The sequence below is a fragment of the Balaenoptera ricei genome, chromosome 16 (assembly GCF_028023285.1).
Source record: "Balaenoptera ricei isolate mBalRic1 chromosome 16, mBalRic1.hap2, whole genome shotgun sequence".
NCBI lineage: Eukaryota > Metazoa > Chordata > Mammalia > Artiodactyla > Balaenopteridae > Balaenoptera > Balaenoptera ricei.
In genome coordinates this window covers 15,773,128-15,790,109 of record NC_082654.1, presented here as the reverse complement: position 1 = coordinate 15,790,109, position 16,982 = coordinate 15,773,128, and the positions used below count along the sequence as shown (strand labels likewise).

General features: G+C 37.3%; 1 protein-coding gene across 1 annotated transcript in view; it reads left to right on the top strand.

Moving 5' to 3' along the window:
• FHIP2A (FHF complex subunit HOOK interacting protein 2A) overlaps nucleotides 1-16,691 on the top strand; it is a 34,679-nt gene extending 17,988 nt beyond the window's left edge. Inside the window, exons 6-17 of the mRNA XM_059899223.1 lie at nucleotides 932-1,225; nucleotides 1,404-1,600; nucleotides 2,700-2,814; nucleotides 3,419-3,495; nucleotides 3,581-3,773; nucleotides 4,287-4,456; nucleotides 4,841-4,984; nucleotides 6,172-6,262; nucleotides 9,701-9,844; nucleotides 15,361-15,501; nucleotides 15,848-15,951; nucleotides 16,059-16,691. Of these exons, the coding sequence (XP_059755206.1) occupies nucleotides 932-1,225; nucleotides 1,404-1,600; nucleotides 2,700-2,814; nucleotides 3,419-3,495; nucleotides 3,581-3,773; nucleotides 4,287-4,456; nucleotides 4,841-4,984; nucleotides 6,172-6,262; nucleotides 9,701-9,844; nucleotides 15,361-15,501; nucleotides 15,848-15,951; nucleotides 16,059-16,164 (1,776 nt within the window). The 3' untranslated portion in view covers nucleotides 16,165-16,691. The remainder of the gene's footprint in view (nucleotides 1-931; nucleotides 1,226-1,403; nucleotides 1,601-2,699; nucleotides 2,815-3,418; nucleotides 3,496-3,580; nucleotides 3,774-4,286; nucleotides 4,457-4,840; nucleotides 4,985-6,171; nucleotides 6,263-9,700; nucleotides 9,845-15,360; nucleotides 15,502-15,847; nucleotides 15,952-16,058) is intronic.
• Nucleotides 16,692-16,982: the final 291 nt, after the last annotated feature.

The following is a 16,982-nucleotide window of genomic DNA, read 5'->3' as shown; positions in this document are numbered from 1 at the left end:
ACTTTTACCTGGGAACTAAAGATTTGCTTCAGTTTAGATTCTTTTTGTGTTTGGGTGTATGTGGTGGGGGGAAGGGTCACAATATTTCAAGCAAATCTTAGTTTTATCCTCAGAAACACAAGTAAGAATGCCCTCAGAATGTTGGTTTATATTTACAGGGCAGAAGTATAAGGAAAAAACAGAAAAATCATCTTAGAAAACTGGTTTTAGAAGAGTCAACATTGGGGCAATGTATTTTTAGTAGCCTAGTGATTAGAAAACAATTAACTGCAATTGAAACTTCCTGAATCTTTTTTTTCCTCACTAACATCACTTGTTTTCAGTAGTAGTCAAATAGTTATCACTAGTATTGTTCATTGTTTATAGTTGGTGTAAAACAGTTTGTAGATCGTGTTCTGAAGAGTATCATAAATGCCTATGTAATTTTTTTTTAACATCTTTATTGGGGTATAATTGCTTTACACTGGTGTGTTAGTTTCTGCTGTACAACAAAGTGAATCAGCTATACATATACATATATCCCCATATCTCCTCCCTCTTGCGTCTCCCTCCCACCCTCCCTATCCCACCCATCTAGGTGGTCACAAAGCACCGAGCTGATCTCCCTGTGCTATGCGGTTGCTTCCCACTAGCTATCTATTTTACATTTGGTAGTGTATATATGTCCATGCCAGTCTCTCACTTCGTCCCAGTCTCACCTTCCCCTTCCCCACGTCCTCAAGTCCCTTCTCTACCTCTGAAACGCCTGTGTAATTTTAAAATATCTAAAACACAGTTTGTTTTAGTCTGGGTATTTTCACTTGTCACAACACGTATCCATTGCTACAGTGGCTAGATACTGAATGTTAATTTTAGAAAAACCCATTAAAATATGATTTCTATTACATAAGGCTTTTGACGTGAATCTTACAACACATGTATTCCTTTTCAGAACAAGTTTAAATCTCTGGCTTCTAAAGGAGCACCAAATGCAACTTCAGAAGATGTATTAAAAGGTCAAGATTCCTTGTCAACAGATACAGGACAGTCCTGTCGGCCAGAGGAACCGTCTGGTGCTTCTGGAATGGAGCACACCGAGTTAGAGGATGCGCCGCCTCCTCAGCCGGATGATCTGTCCACAGGCTTGGACAACCTCAGCATCGCTGCACTGCCAGAGGCCACAGTTGTTCGTCCAAACCAGGATTACAACTTAGTGAATTCTTTGTTAAATCTTACTAGAAGTCCTGTGAGTCATCTTCTTTACCTTTTTTTCCCTCTAACATAATCTCAGTTATTTGCACAGGGAAAAAAAATCTATTTTTATTTTGGTGTAAAACTTTAAATCCGTTTAAGTTGAATTTTCCCAAACAACCTGATGTACATCTAATTCCAGCATTGAAGAGGTTATGTGTCTCTCCCCTCAGGATGGCCGAATAGCTGTGAAAGCCTGCGAGGGCTTGATGCTGCTAGTGAGTCTGCCAGAGCCAGCGGCCGCCAAGTGCCTCACGCAGAGCACCTGCTTGTGCGAACTGCTCACAGACAGGCTCGCCTCCCTGTACAAGGCCCTACCTCAGTCAGTGGACCCCTTAGATATTGAAACAGTGGAAGCAATTAACTGGGGGTAAGAGCTGCTATTTCTCTTTTCCCATAAGAGTGACTTCTTAAACCTACGCTTTTAAATCCATTTCCATTTTGCAATGATAGAAATCTTTAGTTTTGAAAAATATAACATTGCTAGTGATCATTAAACAGGATTGTGTTTTGAGACTTGTTTTAAAATTTGTTATCAGGAATGAATTGGCGTGGGACTGGTCCATCTGTTACATAGTTAAGCTATTTTCCCTCTGTGTGTTAATAGTGATCAATTACGACCTTAACTGTGTTAAGATCCATAACTTTATCTGACTATATTTTTTAAAAAACAGAACTCTGAAAGGAGGAATCTTCTCTTTTATAAATCAGCTCCACTGCCCCTGGGGCAGTCTCACAGTTCATGGCCTGCCTGTGTGGAACCTCGCCTCCCACCTCTTTGTTTCACCCCTTCCCCCCAGCTTTTAGGGCTCCCCCCTTGATTCTCATATGAAAATATGATTATTGAGGAACATTTATAAGTTATTAAAAACTGTAAAGCAGCATAAATAAAATTACCCATAATCCCACCACCTGTAAGCAGTCTAACATTTTGACATAATAACCTGTTATTGTTTCTCTGTGCATTTTTAACCCTGCTTTGGTTCTTACTTGTTTTTTTCCACCCTATATTGTCAACATCTGCCAGACCCACTTGTTAACTTTACTACTGGGTGGTATTTTAAGGCAGGAAGAGAAGCAAACCAGTTATTTCCTCTTGCAGTCCCTTCTTTATGTTTCTTTCCTTCCATCCTAGTGGCTGAGAACCTCCGACTTTTCATTTCTGTTACTTGGTCAAATTTATGGTGGAAATATGAGGACCTATCTCAATGGTTTTTCTGCTGCAGCTCCATTCTGCTTCAGTCTCTCTCCACTTAATGAGTGAAAATTATTCACAACTTTCATTTAAAAGGTTTTCTCTTATCTTTGGCTTTTATTTATAAAACCCTCTTCTGATTGTCATCCAGCATCGCCTGTATAAATGTATCATCGTGTGTGTTCATTCACGTGCCTTCATCTCCCCTTTTGTACTGAATTGGATTAATGCTTTCGGATAACTTTGGACTTCACATTTCCTCTGTGTCCTATAGCTTGGACTCATATAGTCATAAAGAAGATGCTTCTGCATTTCCAGGAAAACGAGCCTTAATTTCATTTCTCTCCTGGTTTGATTATTGTGATCAACTCATAAAGGAAGCACAAAAGGTTTGAATATTTCATTGTTTTTTACTGATAACTTAAAACTGTAAATATCAACTAACTAAAATTTGAATCCTCAATTTACATTTTTAACTATGTCTTAATTGTCTTAGGATAGCACAGTTAGTAGTTTATATCCCTAAGTATATCTTAATTGTCTTAGGATAACACAGTTAAATAAATAAAATGAAATAAACCCAAAAAAAGTGTATATATATGTGTGTGTGTGCATGTGTGTGTGTATTACAGCTCTGGAGTAAATCGAAGTTCAAGTTCTGCCCATATGTTTCTTTAAGTATTACAGCATAACCCTTCACAAGGTAACATTGGCCTCCCTGCATTTCTCCTCTTTGGGGAGATGTTAATACAATAAGTGACTGGGATAATATTTTTATCCTGTTTGTCTTTGTTCTTGGAAATTTAGATAACATGTAAAGGACCCAATAGCTAATGTCTCATCTAGGTTTATATGCCATCAACAAGATGGTCAGTAGTCAAGTTTGTTTTTTCACATCAATTCAGATGGAGAGTGCAAACTGACTTACGGATGTTATAAATTAATCTCTTTCCCATTTTAAAAAAAGATAATGATACTTATACTATGTTCTAGACTGCTGCTGTTGCTCTTGCCAAAGCTGTTCATGAAAGATTTTTTATTGGTGTTATGGAACCTCAATTAATGCAAACGTGAGTGGCCTCTTTACTTAAAAAAAAAAAAAAATCACTGTGTTCATGTTATTTTTGCCCACTAATTATTTGTTTGTTTTGCCAGTTCTGAGATGGGTATTCTGACATCAACTGCTCTGCTTCATCGCATTGTTCGGCAAGTAACCTCTGACATTTTGCTTCAAGAAATGGTGTTTTTCATCCTTGGAGAACAGAGGGAACCAGAAACTCTGGCAGAAATCAGCAGACATCCTTTAAGACATAGGTTAATTGAACATTGTGATCACATATCTGATGAGGTAAGCTATGTAAGGATTTAGAATTGGACTTAGATTTTTTGACATACTGACTTTGATGTACTTGTGATGTTTTGAATATAGCCTCTTTTTTTTTTTTTAATTAATTAATTTATTTATTTTTGGTTGAGTTGGGTCTGTTGCTGCGTGCAGGCTTTCTCTAGTTGCAGCGAATGGAGGCTACTCTTCGTTGCAGTGCGTGGGCTTCTCATTGCGGTGGCTCCTCTTGTTGCAGAGCACAGGCTCTAGGCGCGTGGGCTTCAGTAGTTGCACCACTCAGGCTCAGTAGTTGTGGTGCACAGGCTTAGTTGCTCCGCAGCATGTGGGATCTTCCCAGACCAGGGCTTGAACCCGTGTCCCCTGCATTGGCAGGCGGATTCTTTACCACTGTGCCACCAGGGAAGTGCCCTATAGCCTCTTTTTTTATGTGGCTTTTTATTTTGAAAATTGAAAGCGTGAAGAAGAATCGTTTATTTAAACTACTTTTCAGTTACCCTTTATCATTTTTGGTTTCAGATAAGCATAATGACATTAAGAATGTTTGAACATCTTTTGCAAAAACCCAATGAGCACATTCTTTACAACTTGGTCCTAAGAAATCTTGAAGAAAGAAACTATACAGAATATAAACCTGTGTGCCCAGAAGATAAAGATGTAGTGGAGAATGGATTAATAGCAGGAGCAGTGTAAGTTTCTATCCAACTCTGTGAGTTTAGCATTTCATATAGAATCATAATTTTCTCCCCTCTTAGTTCCCTCCCTTATTCTTAAAAAAAATACTTCTAACAGTTTAAAAGTTTTTTAAAAATAAAATTTAGATGTCCTGATCTTATTGTCCCTTTAAATTACAAATGGCAGTATGTAGTCATTAAACGTAACGAAATCATTATAGCCTTGAGTTTGATGTTAGTATAAAATGTTAATTTCTCTAAAAAATATAAATATATTCATTATTCCTTAATTCTTTTATTAGCAAAATTATGTAATGTTTTCTAAGAACATAGCAGAGAATCTTTTGGTTTAGAAACTATAATAAAATTTTTTTTTATACATCATTAAATTAAACTTAGAGATCTGGAAGAAGATCCTTTGTTTACTGACATTTCACCAGATAACACTTTGTCAAACCAAGAGTGGCTTAGTTCTTCACCTCCTGCTTCTCCAGACCACCCCAAAAATGATGGGAAAACTGAAGTCCATAAAATTGTAAATAGGTGAGTTGCTATATTAATTTGACTTACATCTCTTTTACTTATTTTTTTTTATTATTATTTATTTATTTTCATTTATTTACTTATGGCTGTGCTGGGTCTTCGTTTCTGCGCGAGGGCTTTCTCTAGTTGCGGCAAGTGGGGGCCACTCTTCATCGCGGTGCGCGGGCCTCTCACTATCGCGGCCTCTCCTGTTGCGGAGCACAGGCTCCAGACGCGCAGGCTCAGTAATTGTGGCTCACGGGCCTAATTGCTCTGCGGCATGTGGGATCTTCCCAGACCAGGGCTTGAACCCGTGTCCCCTGCATTGGCAGGCAGACTCTCAACCACTGCGACACCAGGAAAGCCCTACTTATTTTTATAACATGTAATAGCTCTGCTCTTTGATCATTATAGAGATATGTTATGAATTCAGTCTTCCCTTCTTCAGAGATTATGTCAGCTTTTTGAAATGCTTATGTAGCTAGTGACAACCGAGGGGCAACGATCCGCACAAAAGAGAAAAGCTCTGGAGTAGTAGTGGTTAAATAAATCTTCAAGGTCCTCTGCTTATTTTTAATGTAAAATGTTTTAAGTAATTCCCAGTTGGAACAACATTGAGAATTTCCAGTTTGACAAATTGAACTTATTGGCCGTGTACTCACATGTGTTAAGCAGAGGGCTATTCCTTTTTTTTTTTCTTTTTTAGCGTTTTTATGTTGTTTTTTTTTAAGTGCCCTTTCCCGGCAATTTTCTTCTTTTCCTTCCTTTGCAATCCTGTCGCTGATATGCCTGGTGCTGGGAGGTGACTTTAGAGAAGACTGCATGTGGTGTAAGATGCACAGTTAGGGTGCATGAAAATCGAAGGTTCAGTTACTTAAAAGCCAGGTTCCTGAGACTAACAAATTTCACGGCAGTCTATCATTGTCCTGTAATGTAAAAAGAGTCGAGTCTTCTTCTGCTTGATTCTACTTTAAGTGGAATGAGTAATTTTTAAATAAAACTTTTAAAATAATGACAGAGTATTTAATCAGTGAATTGTAGTACTGATTCAAGATTAAGTACTTAGGAATATACAATTTTACTTTTCAAGTTTCCATTTGCATTAATACTTGGCTAAACTGAAGATATTGCTAGGTATTTTAACACATATAGAGATGTTGAATTGTGAGAGTATTTGTATTATTGATTATGGCATTTTTTCATTTAAGTTTTCTCTGTCTGGTACCGGATGAAGCAAAATCATCCTACCATGTGGAGGGCACGGGATATGACACCTACCTCCGAGATGCTCATAGGCAGGTAAGAGAAGTAACTAGTTTTTGACACGCAATCTAATAAGAATGCACACACGTTGTCACATTGCCCACAGTCGTTTCTCCAAAGGTTTCCCTTTCTCTGCAAGACCTGAACTCCACTCTCACCACTTGAACTTTTTGCCAGTGACCTGACTTTGCATTTCACTAACTGTGTGTCTCTATCTCAAGATTTCTTTATGCTCCCTTCCCCACCTCCCCACCTTTTCTTCTCTTTCTTCCTGCCCTTGAAATTATATGTCCCCCAAATCCTTTCCCCTGCTGATCTAAAACATGATTTTTAAATAATTCTACCCACCGCCCACCATTGCCCCCAGCCCACAGGCTATACCCTTTCCTCTTCACTGTTCTTACTCGTCAGTAACTCACAAGTGCTGGCTCTTCATCCCCTGCCTCCCAGCTTTCCACCTTACTGAAAGTACTTTCCCAAAGGTCTCCTCTTAGTTATTAAATTAAATGGTCTTCTCTCAGTCATCTTTCCCCTCTGTAACATTTTACATTTTTACCAAATTCCAAATTTTGAAATGTCTCAAGTCAGAAAAATATACATTTAATTTTCATTTAAATCCTTTGGGTTAAAGTGTGCTCTTATTGATAATTAACTTGCCTGTGCTTATAGTTAATTCATGATGCTTTAAGCCTGAATTCAAGTCCACATTACTATGTGAATAACTAGAGTAATGCAAATACATTCATGTAACAATAAAATAGAGGCAATAAAAGTAGTACCAACCTCAGTAGTACTGATTGGATTTTTAAACTGCTTTGATTCTTTCTGTAAAGTTTCATTTCCATATTCTGATTACAGTTATGATTGTTTCAGAAATATTCGACAAGACACAAAAAGAGTAGAAAAAATTTACACTATTACTTTCTAGCTCAGAATTTCAGAAGTGTTAATATAAAAATGCTTTATTACTGGACAGGTACATGTAAAAGTATGAAATTAGAACACTCCCGAACACCATACACAAAAATAAACTCAAAATGGATTAAAGACCTAAATGTAAGGCCGGACACTATCAAACTCTTAGAGGAAAACGTAGGCAGAACACTCTATGACATAAATCACAGCAAGATCCTTTTTGACCCACCTCCAAGAGAAATGGAAATAAAAACAAAAATAAACAAATGGGACCTAATGAAACTTAAAAAGCTTTTGTACAGCAAAGGAAACCATAAACAAGACCAAAAGACAACCCTCAGAATGGGAGAAAATATTTGCAAATGAAGCAACTGACAGAGGATTAATCTCCAAAATTTACAAGCAGCTCATGCAGCTCAATATCAAAAAAACAAACAACCCAATCCAAAAATGGGCAGAAAACCTAAATAGACATTTCTCCAAGGAAGATATTACAGATTGCCAACAAACACATGAAAGAATGCTCAACATCATTAATCATTAGAGAAATGCAAATCAAAACTACAATGAGATATCATCTCACACTGGTCAGAATGGCCATCATCAAAAAATCTAGAAACAATAAATGCTGGAGAGGGTGTGGAGAAAAGTGAACACTTTTGCACTGTTGGTGGGAATGTAAATTGATACAGCCACTATGGAGAACAGTATGGAGGTTCCTTAAAAAACTAAAAATAGAACTACCATATGACCCAGCAATCCCACTACTGGGCATATACCCTGAGAAAACCATAATTCAAAAAGAGTCATGTACCAAAATGTTCATTGCAGCTCTATTTACAATAGCCAGGACATGGAAGCAACCTAAGTGTCCATCATTGGATGAATAGATAAAGAAGATGTGGCACATATATGCAATGGAATATTACTCAGCCATAAAAAGAAATGAAATGGAGGTATTTGTAATGAGGTGGATGGAGTTAGAGTCTGTCCTACAGAGTGAAGTAAGTCAGAAAGAGAAAAACAAATACCATATGCTAACACATATATATGGAATCTAAGGAAAAAAAAAAAAAGGCCATGAAGAACCTAGTGGCAAGACGGGAATAAAGACGCAGACCTACTAGAGAATGGACTTGAGGATATGGGGGGGGGGGGGAAAGGGTAAGCTGTGTCAAAGTGAGAGAGTGTCATGGACATAATATACACTACCAAATGTAAAATAGATAGCTAGTGGGAAGCAGCCGCATAGCACAGGGAGATCAGCTCGGTGCTTTGTGACCACCTAAAGGGGTGGGATAGGGAGGGTGGGAGGGAGGGAGACGCAAGAGGGAAGAGATATAGGAACATATGTATATGCATAACTGATTCACTTTGTTATAAAGCAGAAGCTAACACACTATTGTAAAGCAGTTATACTCCAATAAAGATGTTAAAAAAATGCTTTATTAAATATTGGAGTGTGGTTTTATAAAGAAAATTTTCTATTGAAAGACAAATAGTTTAAAGCTCACAAGATATTGAAGAAGTTGGTTTTTTAATCATTTTAAATGTTTTTCTTTTAAAAGTTGAAGTTAGTGCTTTGTGTAAGAATATGTTTTAATCTCAGTTAATTTGTAAACTAGAGATGATAAAGTAATTTTGCTTTATTGAATAAGGACAATCTGAAAAGGGAGAAAGAATATGGAAGAAAACTATGCTCTAAATTTCTTTTGTTTAAATTCAAGTAAATTACATATCTGGGAAGACTTTAAAATTTTCTTTTTATTATAAGAGATATTCTTGTGCTTATAAAAATCCATATTGTGTATCCTGCTGATAAACTGTGTAGTGAGGACCGGTTTCCACTTATTTCCAATCTGTCACTGACTAATGCTTTTGTAAAATATAAAAAAGTGAAAAGAAAAAACACAGAATACAAGCCCTGATTATTTTATAGATTGAACAGATGTAAAATTTACTCAGTGAAATTGCAAGAGAAGTTTCTAAACTTGCTCTCAGGTTTTGTACTCGTCTCAGTGCAGTGGTAGTGAACGGTTTTCGGACCACACTTAGAGCAGCCCTGTTTCCTCCTGACAGTCATAGCAACGTGCCTGGGTAAACACATCGTAGGAAAGTCAAGTTTGCCTTCTCAGGTGCTGTGTATCTGTTCACCTATTTTATATATTGTATATATTTTAGAATAGATTTGAAAATGTGGCTAAAACTTGCTTTGCTTTTTAAATACTCGCTAATTCTGTGATGAGAATAAGTAAAAGGTTGAATTCCTCTAAAGGAAAGAGCATAAGCTCAGCAGTGAAAGGGGTACTTTGGTAAAGTTAAAATCTGCCTGCTTTCGCATCAACGTGCTGGGACTGGTGGTTGTGACCTGACCTTGTGCCTCTCTCCAGTCAGCGTGTTATCCGGCTCATCCCTCTCCCCTCTTCCATGGCACCTCACACTTAGCAGACACTTAGCATTCAAGTGGATTTCTATGCCTATTGGGGAAAATTATTTCTATTTAATCTCCATTTGTTTTTGTTCAGTTCTTCTTTAATGATCCAAATACTTTCTCCCTAGTTCCGGGATTACTGTGCTATCTGCTTAAGATGGGAGTGGCCTGGGTCTCCAAAAGCATTGGAAAAGTGCAATTTAGAAGCAGCTTTCTTTGAAGGTCATTTTTTGAAAGTTTTATTTGACAGAATGGGAAGAATTCTTGATCAGGTAACAAGTTTTAAAATATTAATTTCCATATTATTTTGTTGCCATTCACCATGAGTTCTACTCACATCTTAGTTTACATCTTCAGTAAAGTAGTTTTATTGTTTTCTTTTTCCACTAGATGACTTTTTCATAAAGCTAGACTGCCAACACCTGGTGGGTTTCTGATGCATTCATTATGTTAAAGCTTTTATTTGGCCTGACAGCTGTTACAGAGTTGTACATCTACGTCTCATTGTAGGTCATTGTCTTAATAACCGTAACACCTTTCGACAGTGCTAGAGTGCTTTCTTCGAAAGCCTTTTAGTTAGTATAGTTAGTACAGATACAGGTAGAGTGAAACTTGTTAGGTTTAATTCAGAAGACCTTAAATGTCATTTCAAATCGAATCTTGAGAGCTCTGGTCTCGCTAAAATTATGGAACAGTATCAGATGAACCTGCTTCTTCAGACAAAGAACTTGTGAATGATACTCATTTCCATATGGGGAGATGCAATTTTAAAAAGGTTAATTTACTTATTCCAAGGTAGCTAAAAATCACCATCCGCCGGTATGTTGCTATGTCTCTCTCATTGATTGTCAGGAGAACTGAATTTGGGATTATATCAATAGAATCCATCTCTCCATCTCTCCTTGACATACAAAGTGACGATAGAGCTTTGAAATGTTTTACACACTGGGATGGACACTTGAAATAAAACAATCTGGCATTAAACTTGCCTCAGCGTGGAAACTGAGTTAGCCAATTTAGAATTAATTTAAAACTGTATATTGAAGTACTTGTTCATTTTAGCATTTTAGTTAAATATTTGTGTGACCATAGGGAGTTATAAAAGAAATTTACTCCACAAGCAGGCTGTCTTCAATAACCAGAAAGCCAAATAAAGAAATGATAATTAAGAAGTATTTCACTGGGTTGGACTTCAGTCAGCACTGTTTCTGATAGTAATCAATAAAGACACAGAGTAAAGTCCTTTTTTTTCTTTTAACCTCCTAACAACATGTGCTGAATTTCTAGTGTTTCATTGTTTGCTGATTTGTTGGTTGGTTTTTTTTTTTTTAATAAATTTATTTATTTATTTATTTTTGGCTTTGTTGGGTCTTCGTTTCTGCGCGAGGGCTTTCTCTAGTTGCGGCGAGCGGGGGCCATTCTTCATCGCCGTGCACGGGCCTCTCACTATCGTGGCCTCTCTTGTTGCGGAGCACAGGCTCCAGACGCGCAGGCTCAGTAATTGTGGCTCACGGGCCCAGTTACTCCACGGCATGTGGGATCTTCCCAGACCAGGGCTCGAACCCGTGTCCCCTGCATTGGCAGGCAGATTCTCAACCACTGCGCCACCAGGGAAGCCCTGTTGGTTGGTTTTTAATACTTAACAACCAAAGTATTTAAATCCAGCTACTGAAGGTATTATGCTGTAATACATCACGGCTGTGTAAACCTCCCAGGTAGTGGGGCTCATCAGTATATTGTGTTTTTGTGCTAGTTCTCTTGGCTTAGTTTGGATCTGATTCAACTAATACAGAAGAGACATTAACAATCAGTATTAAGTCAGTAATCTTTAGAAATTTTGACCGAAAGCCCTCACAAGGAATCTAAATTTTAAAAAGTAGTTTCTGGGGCTTCCCTGGTGGCGCAGTGGTTGAGAATCTGCCTGCCAATGCAGGGGACACGGGTTCGAGCCCTGGTCTGGGAAGATCCCACGTGCCGCGGAGCAACTGGGCCCGTGAGCCACAACTACTGAGCCTGCGCGTCTGGAGCCTGTGCTCCGCAACAGGAGAGGCCGCGATAGTGAGAGGCCCGCGCACCGCGATGAAGAGTGGCCCCCGCTCGCCGCAACTGGAGAAAGCCCTCGCGCAGAAACGAAGACCCAACACAGCCAAAAATAAACATAATAAATAAATAATAAATTAAAATTAAAAAAAAAAGTAGTTTCTGAATTGAGTGGAAAGATCCTCTCTGAATCCTCACCACACCTGAGCATTTTCCCCGTCAGTCTGTAGAGTGCTGACACAAAAGGATACCCTGGAGACAGAATATCCCGGAATGCTTACAGTTCTTTTCCGTTCACCAGATAGCTCTTCACAGTGCAGAAGCGATCATACACAGTGTCTCACTTTCTCTTCCTGGAACCCTGAACGATAGGCAAGACCCTTCCCCGTGTTACGGTATAAATGAGGGACCCTTAGTGTCAGTTCACGTGACTCAGTGAGCTGTGGAGCCTAGCCTCAACCCTTCTGTCTTTAAACGCTTGATTTCCCAAGCCTTTTTGGATAAGGACATTATAATCAGATCTCAAAGATAATCATGAGTCCTGGTGTGCCTAGCGTGCTTGGTTTAATTTCATTTTCTTTCTTTTCTAAATGTTTTTGCTGAAGGTGATGTTTGCTTGTATTTTCTTAGTACATATATACCCCTAATAGGGTCAGGGTAACCAGGCTGGGATTAAACATTACTATGGATAATTAATAAAGTAGCTAATTTCTGCATGTGTAATTGAGAAGTTATGGCATCAGGTATTCATGACACTATTGTGTTGTCACAATGTTAACTTTTGAAAAATGTAGTGTGTTTAGTATTGTTTTTAACCGTTGTGATTTTAAAAAGATAGTAAAAACGAAAGTCCATAGCAGAATGTAAAGAATACCAGGAAAAATATAGGGAAGCCCAAGTTCTTGTCCCTGCTCTGACGGTGAAAAATCTGAATTTGGGCAACTAAACTTAGCTGTTTGTCACATTTTCTTATTGTTAAAGTGAAGTTGATATTACTTGATTTGCTTGTAAGAATTATATGAAAAAAAGCAATTTAAAATACTTTAAAAAATATAAAATCTTGTTAAATGCAGGTGTTATAAGAAATTTCAGAGACTCTCAAGTTGTTGAGATTTTTAAAAATTTGACTTACTTCTTATTATTTTGACCATCTACATACTTGGCCTTTAATAAAAGGGTTGCGACTGAGTTTGCACATGACATCAGTATGCTTTTTTTTGGGCTGCATTGGGTCTTCATTGCTGCGCGTGGGCTTTCTCTAGTTGTGGCGAGCGGGGGCTTCTCTTGTTGCGGAACACGGGCTCTAGGCACACAGCCTCAGTAGTTGTGGCGCACGGGCTTAGTTGCTCCACGGCATGTGGGATCTTCCCGGACCAGGGCTCGAACCCGTGTCCCCTGCGTTGGCAGGCGGATTCTTAACGACTGCGCCACCAGGGAAGTCTGGCATCAATATGCTTTTAAGTCAAAGTTTATTATTCCAAAATTCAGACCTTGTATTTAGGGTGAGCTCAATCAAAAATGGGCCAAGTGCACCTAACGTGTCAGAAAAATCTGGTTAACTTTTATTTCAGGTGAATACTGTATAAAGTACAAATGGGAGGGATTCAAAATAATAGATACAAACAGTTGCTGTTAACCACCCTCTAAAAGGCCAGCTTGTTTTAAAGTTACTGCTTTAAAGTAGAAGAAAGAGACCAGTGAAGTAGAGACCAGTTCAGAGTATGGTGGAACAGTTTCTATCTAGCTGAAATTTATCTTCATTTTCACAGCATAAAAATATAATCTGGGACTTCCCTGGTGGTCCAGTGGTTAAGACTTTGCCTTCCAGCGCAGGGGGTGCTGGTTTGATCCCTGGTCGGGGAGCTAAGATCCCACATGCCTCCGCGCCAAAAAAACAAAACATAAAACAGAAGCAATATTGTAACAAATTCAATAAAGACTTTAAAAAAAATTTTTTTAATATAATCTGAGTCAGCCTTAAGTTTCTTAAACAACCAAAGATATAGATTCTTCTTCAAAAAAAGCTTAAAACCAGACTAACACCATATAGAGAAAATACAGAGTTTAAGTGGCAATATATAGTTGTTTGAAGCCAAATTTTCTCAATTTATTTAAGTACCTGTAAATGGCAGAATTTAGTGACCTAAAACTCTGAACCACCTGAAATGAAGTCATGTACAATACTGTACTTAAGTTGTATTTTAAATGATTTTGTCCACATTTTACCAAATGCATTCTTCTTAAAGATTTTTTTAAATGTTTCCTTTGTGCCTAAAATACAATTTAATGTGAATTCATTGTTTGTTTTGAACTGAGTCTTGGAGAAGGCTATTCTGCTGCAAATATTATCTAGTAGGAAAATATGCCCTTCAAACTATCTTTTAATGGGAATCATATCTCCTTTCATTTATCTTGCTTAAGGCTAGATTTTGAATAAGAGTGACTTAGGGGTAGTTTTTCTTCTTTCAGAAAATCTGTGTTCATGTATCTAGTAGTAAGCAAAAAAGACTAAAATTGGACTTTAGCACAGGCCTTGAGTTTTTGTTCAAATAACAGTATCTTTGATATCTTCTGGCACATGCTCAAGCATTTGCTGTCCTTTAAATGTCAAATATTCACTTCTGGATTGGTATTCATTATGATCAAGGGCTTAAAAGCTGCTCAGTGAATGAGGGTAAAAGATTCAGATTCCGTTGTTAATATCAACTTGGTCCTGAATCACTTTTCCCTTGCTCCTGCTGCAGCATCTGTTTCTCACTCATCCGGTCACCTAGGTTCTTTCCAACCTTCTCACTGAAGTCAGGTTTGTTTCAGCCACTCAGTTGCCTTTGGCTGCTTAGAAGAAGAAAACTGGAAGGGATGAGAGATTTCTGTTGAAAGTTCTAGGCACAATAATAGCAACTCATTTTGTACATTATGCATTTCGCTTGGATTTTGACACATACTCTGTAAAGCACCTCCAAGCTGCTTCCTACGAAGAATAAACAGATTAAATATAAAAAAAACAGAATTCAAGTAAAATTGTGATACTACATACAAAAAAGTATATGAGGAACTACACACAGATGTACACAGACATTGTTTTGGAAGAGTTAATGCTCTTGCACAGTAAAGGAGGTGATCCCTGTCTTTAATCATGATTTTGAATCTTCTCGTTCACTTTTGAGGCATATGGTAGTTATTTCTACCCCCAAGTATTTTCATTCTGTTGACAAGTTTCTGTGATGTATATGACTTTGTTGTATACATGCTTTTGGTAATTGGCAGTAGTTGAATAATTTAAGAGATGAGGATTATCATTTCTAAAATTAGACTACTATAAAAGATTTTAATACCTTCCCTTCTATCTTTGGTCTTATATTTAATGTCTTCTATTGTTTGTAATTAATATTACATATGACTCTTTGTTGGGTTTTGATGACCTCTTGAACTATTTTACTACATAAAACAACCTGCATAAAACAGAGACATTCTGACTTTGTTATATATTAATTTTTTTCTATATGTTTATGTGCATACCTTTTATTTTAAGTTTTAGGACTGTGATATATGCACTTTGACTAAGGTGGTCCGAGCTAGAGCTAATTTAGTTATAGATATTTTCATTGTAGAAGAGCATGTAGCGGGAGGAATGAGATGGTAGATTTTCCTTTTTCTTAAGAAGACAAATGGAAATGGTAAATTAAGTTGTCAGGTATATACATTATACATAATGTCAAATATCTTTTTGGTTTTTCCCTCTCCGTAGCCATATGATGTCAATTTACAAGTAACATCAGTGTTATCTAGACTTTCTCTCTTCCCTCATCCACACATACACGAGTACCTTTTGGACCCTTATGTGAACCTTGCTTCTGGCTGTAGATCTCTCTTCTCTGTAATCGTCAGGGTGAGTTATCAGTTTTGTTATGTTCTCTAGGATTGATAAACCCGACCAATTAACATCTTAATATCATTGTGTGTAATTAGTGTCACATAACAAAAAATATTATATATTTACTGTTTAGAAATAATTATTTTACTACAGAATGTGGAGAATAAAGATTCATTCTTTTAAGTGGTATATATAACTTCTGTATTTTAAGGGATAGCTATGAGTCCTTTGTCAAAGATTGTTATGTGAATAGTGAAAAGTGACAGTCTTCATTTAGTAATAGGAAATGGAGTATTTTTTTATCCTGAAAATCCCCATGGAGGTGTTTAGGAACTGAGCTCCTTTTGTGCCTGTGACACAGGTTGTTGGAGACCTCATGGTTCGAATCCAGCGTATTCAAGATTTTACTCCCAAGCTTCTATTAGTCAGAAAGCGATTACTTGGTCTGGAACCTGAAGGCCCTATGTAAGTCAGCATTTTACATGTTGTTTATCTAAAACTTTTGCCAAAACTTGATGATTTGCTAATACCACCCTGCATCGATTGATTGATTGCCTGCTTTCCCTTCCCAGTATCGAGCACATCACGTTGCTGGAGGGTGTGATTGTGCTGGAAGAGTTCTGTAAGGAGCTGGCGGCCATCGCCTTTGTGAAATACCATGCTGCCTCCACACCATAAACAGCATCTTGCAAGTAACCAAGGGAACAGAACTGTTGTATGCATTTCATCAAAAAGCCTCAGTTCCACCCAGCCACGAGAGGATAAAAGCCTTTTTAAATGAAGCATTGCTGTAAACTGGACAGAACCATTCAGAACCCACTGAGTGGACACTCAGTACAATGTTGTGTGATGTTGACTTTATCATAATGGTTCTAGATATAAAGTTGCACATCCTTGAGTCCAGGATACAATCAAAGGAACTTCAGGAAATAAGCATTTCTAATGCCTGTGTGAAAAGCTGCAAAATTTCTGATGTCATGACTTTGATGATATTTCTGTTAATTTAATATCCTTTTAGGTAGCAAGGCATTTTGACATTCTCTGGGACTCAAGTGCTTATATTCTTTTGGATTAATAAGTAGCAGGAAAAAAAAAAATAATAAGTAGCAGGAAAAAAAACACCTAATTTTATAACTTTTTAAGGTCAGAATTCTTATCAAACAAAATATTGAAAAAAAGTGTAAGTGAGAAAAAAAGTACAATTTAGGAACCATCAAATGAATTAATAATAGAAGATAAAAATGTGTAGAGCACCATTAACTTTCTTCAGCTTTTCTAAGAATAACAATTTAATATGATAAAGAAATTCTTGATTAATATATATATTTTTTAAAGAAACCTTCTTTTACTCTCTTGTGCACATAGCCACGTTAGTGATTGATTTTCATGTATGGGTCCCAGTTTATTTAAACTTTGTCATTTTTGCAACAATGTTGAATTTGTGCTCACTGTTGGTAGTATTTACTAAAATAGTATTTTTTAAGCTAATTAACATG